Raw genomic sequence first — 2,468 nt, forward strand, 5'->3', positions numbered from 1 at the left:
GACTTATAAGTGCATTACCGCCACCTATCTCTCAAATGGACCATTGACACGCTATCTACAATCTCCTGATTAACCTATCAACCCACACACAAACACCATTCTTGTACCCGCTTAGAGTCTTCATAGAGCTTCATTTGGCGCTGCGTGTTCAGCTCCTCCGTCCACCCTCTTAAACGGCATTTGGAAAGAGAGAGAAAAAAAAAACACTTATACTTGTTTGTTCAAACCAGTTCTTCCCAAATACTGTAACAATGATTTAATGTTTCTTCCTGGATTTAATACATTCTTAATTATAAACTGCTCACCATTATTCTCTAGTTCATCCTTCAACTAATTTCTTTCAACAGTATATTTCCTACAGTACATTATAACATGTTCAACTGTTTCATTAACGTCACATACCTCACATAGCCCTGTTGGATGTTTACTTATTAAATGCATTGTACTGTTCAACCTTGTATACCCCAATCGCAACCTTGTAATCATGTTCTCCTCCGTCTGCTCCAACCTGATACTCTTCCCTTATCCACTGTTGATTGTATTTGATACAAATGCCTACCTTTGGTATCTATGTCCCAATACTGCTGCCATAATTTCCAAATATTCATTTTGATAATTGATTTAATTTCTGACCTACTAAGAGGAATCTGAATATCAACTATTTCTCGTTCTATGGCCTTTTTTGCTAAATTATCTGCCTCTTCATTACCTCTCAACCCAATATGTGCCGGTACCCACAGAAACTGAACTTCTATACTATTTTGCTTAAGTGAATATAATTCTTGAAAAATCTCTATTATCATATCTTGTCTTGTTTCTGACTTCTGCTCATTCAAACTTATTAGGGCTGAACTTGAATCTGAACATATTACTGCCTTGGATATTTTAACTTCACTAATCCACCTTATTGCCATAATTATTGCAAACATCTCTCCAGTGAACACTGATAAACAATCTGATATTCTACTGCTCTTATTTACTTTTAACTTCGGTATTACAAATGCAGAGCCCACGTGACCTGTTTTTGGCTCCTTTGAGGCATCTGAAAATGTGCATATATTCTCCATACCTTGACCCCATATATTCCCTTACATCATATACCTCGGTTTCGTAAGCACCTTCCTTTTGCCTTCTTTCTAATAAACTTAAGATCTTCTTTAAAGTCTCCGGTTTCGAAACTAAAAATGATAACAGGAAGTTGTGCAGAAGTCCGCTTGCGCTTTATAGTGCATTCTGGGAAATGTAGTTAACAGCAGCAGTTTCTATCACATGTGTAACCATGCTACTGATTAAAAGAACTACAACCCCCATCAGCCAAACAGCCCGTATTAGGTCGACGTGTATGTTCGCTCAGTCAGAGCAGATACTGAATGAACATCTCTTATACAAATATCCATAACATATTGGGTTGGAAACATGGCCGGGGAAATGTCCATAATAGGTAAGTGTTAAATTAAACTAATGTACTCCTAAATAAATATGTCAAATTTAACAGAATAACCATCTATGTAGCGTTTAGCTAGAAATAGCACTGACGCATCTGTCATGAAAGTAATAACTGACTGTACGTGGATAACTACCGGTACATTAGACAGACAGATAGATATATTGTCCAACTTGAGACGAAAAAGTCCAAAAAAATGTACGCCATTTCTAGACACAGCTGGCGTCCGTTCTTTATACTACACATGTTACAGCGGCTGTTTCAACATCTAGTTAGCTAACGTTACCTATCTAGACAGCGTGCTTGCGCATCAACTCACCAGGAATATGGTCTAGAATTGCCTTGTTTTATTTTTTCTACATACCACGTTTTTGGATAATATAATTTTGTAATACATATGAACGACATGCGTATAGCAAACATTAAGTTTTATGGTAGCCTATATAACGAAAGAAACATTTCCTGATTTCACAATTTTTTCTTAGTCATATATATTTTTGTGTGTCCCTACAGGTTCTGTTATCCTGGCTTTGTTCCTGGCAGGATACCTGGGACAGCAGTACCTACCCCCTCCGAAGCCCAGGGTCATTGGGTTAGATCTTGGGACCACTTTCTGCTCTGTGGGAGTGTTTCAGCCTGGCACAGGCGAGATTGAGGTTATTGAAGATGACAAAGGTCGCAACAGCATTCCGAGTGTGGTGTCATTCACCCCCACCGGTGTGTTTTCTGGACATGAGTGCCAGGAATTGTCTGACATAAATCCTCAAAACACAATTTATGATGCCAAGAGATTTATAGGGAAGATTTTCGATGAAGACACTTTAGAGAAAGAGAGCGCACGATACCCGTTTAAGGTACACATTTCATATTTTACAGTCTTTAATTGCTCTAGCACTGCTTACAGTGTCTCTAACATTTTCTTTACTATTTTAGGTGATATTCAACAACAGGAGTGCAGAATTTTTAGTCTCTACAAATAGCACCTTCACAGTTACTCCTGAATTCATCGGATCCCGTCTCCTGC

General features: G+C 38.2%; 1 protein-coding gene across 1 annotated transcript in view; it reads left to right on the forward strand.

The window, feature by feature from the left end:
* The first annotated feature begins 1,327 nt into the window (after window positions 1–1,327).
* The window catches only part of LOC107666191 (heat shock 70 kDa protein 13-like), a 6,610-nt gene continuing 5,469 nt past the window's right edge, over window positions 1,328–2,468 (forward strand). The window contains exons 1-3 of the mRNA XM_016457387.1: window positions 1,328–1,441; window positions 1,958–2,298; window positions 2,378–2,463. Of these exons, the coding sequence (XP_016312873.1) occupies window positions 1,417–1,441; window positions 1,958–2,298; window positions 2,378–2,463 (452 nt within the window). The 5' untranslated portion in view covers window positions 1,328–1,416. The remainder of the gene's footprint in view (window positions 1,442–1,957; window positions 2,299–2,377; window positions 2,464–2,468) is intronic.

The sequence above is a fragment of the Sinocyclocheilus anshuiensis genome, unplaced genomic scaffold (assembly GCF_001515605.1).
Source record: "Sinocyclocheilus anshuiensis isolate Anshui unplaced genomic scaffold, SAMN03320099.WGS_v1.1 scaffold984, whole genome shotgun sequence".
NCBI classification, from domain to species: Eukaryota; Metazoa; Chordata; class Actinopteri; order Cypriniformes; family Cyprinidae; genus Sinocyclocheilus; species Sinocyclocheilus anshuiensis.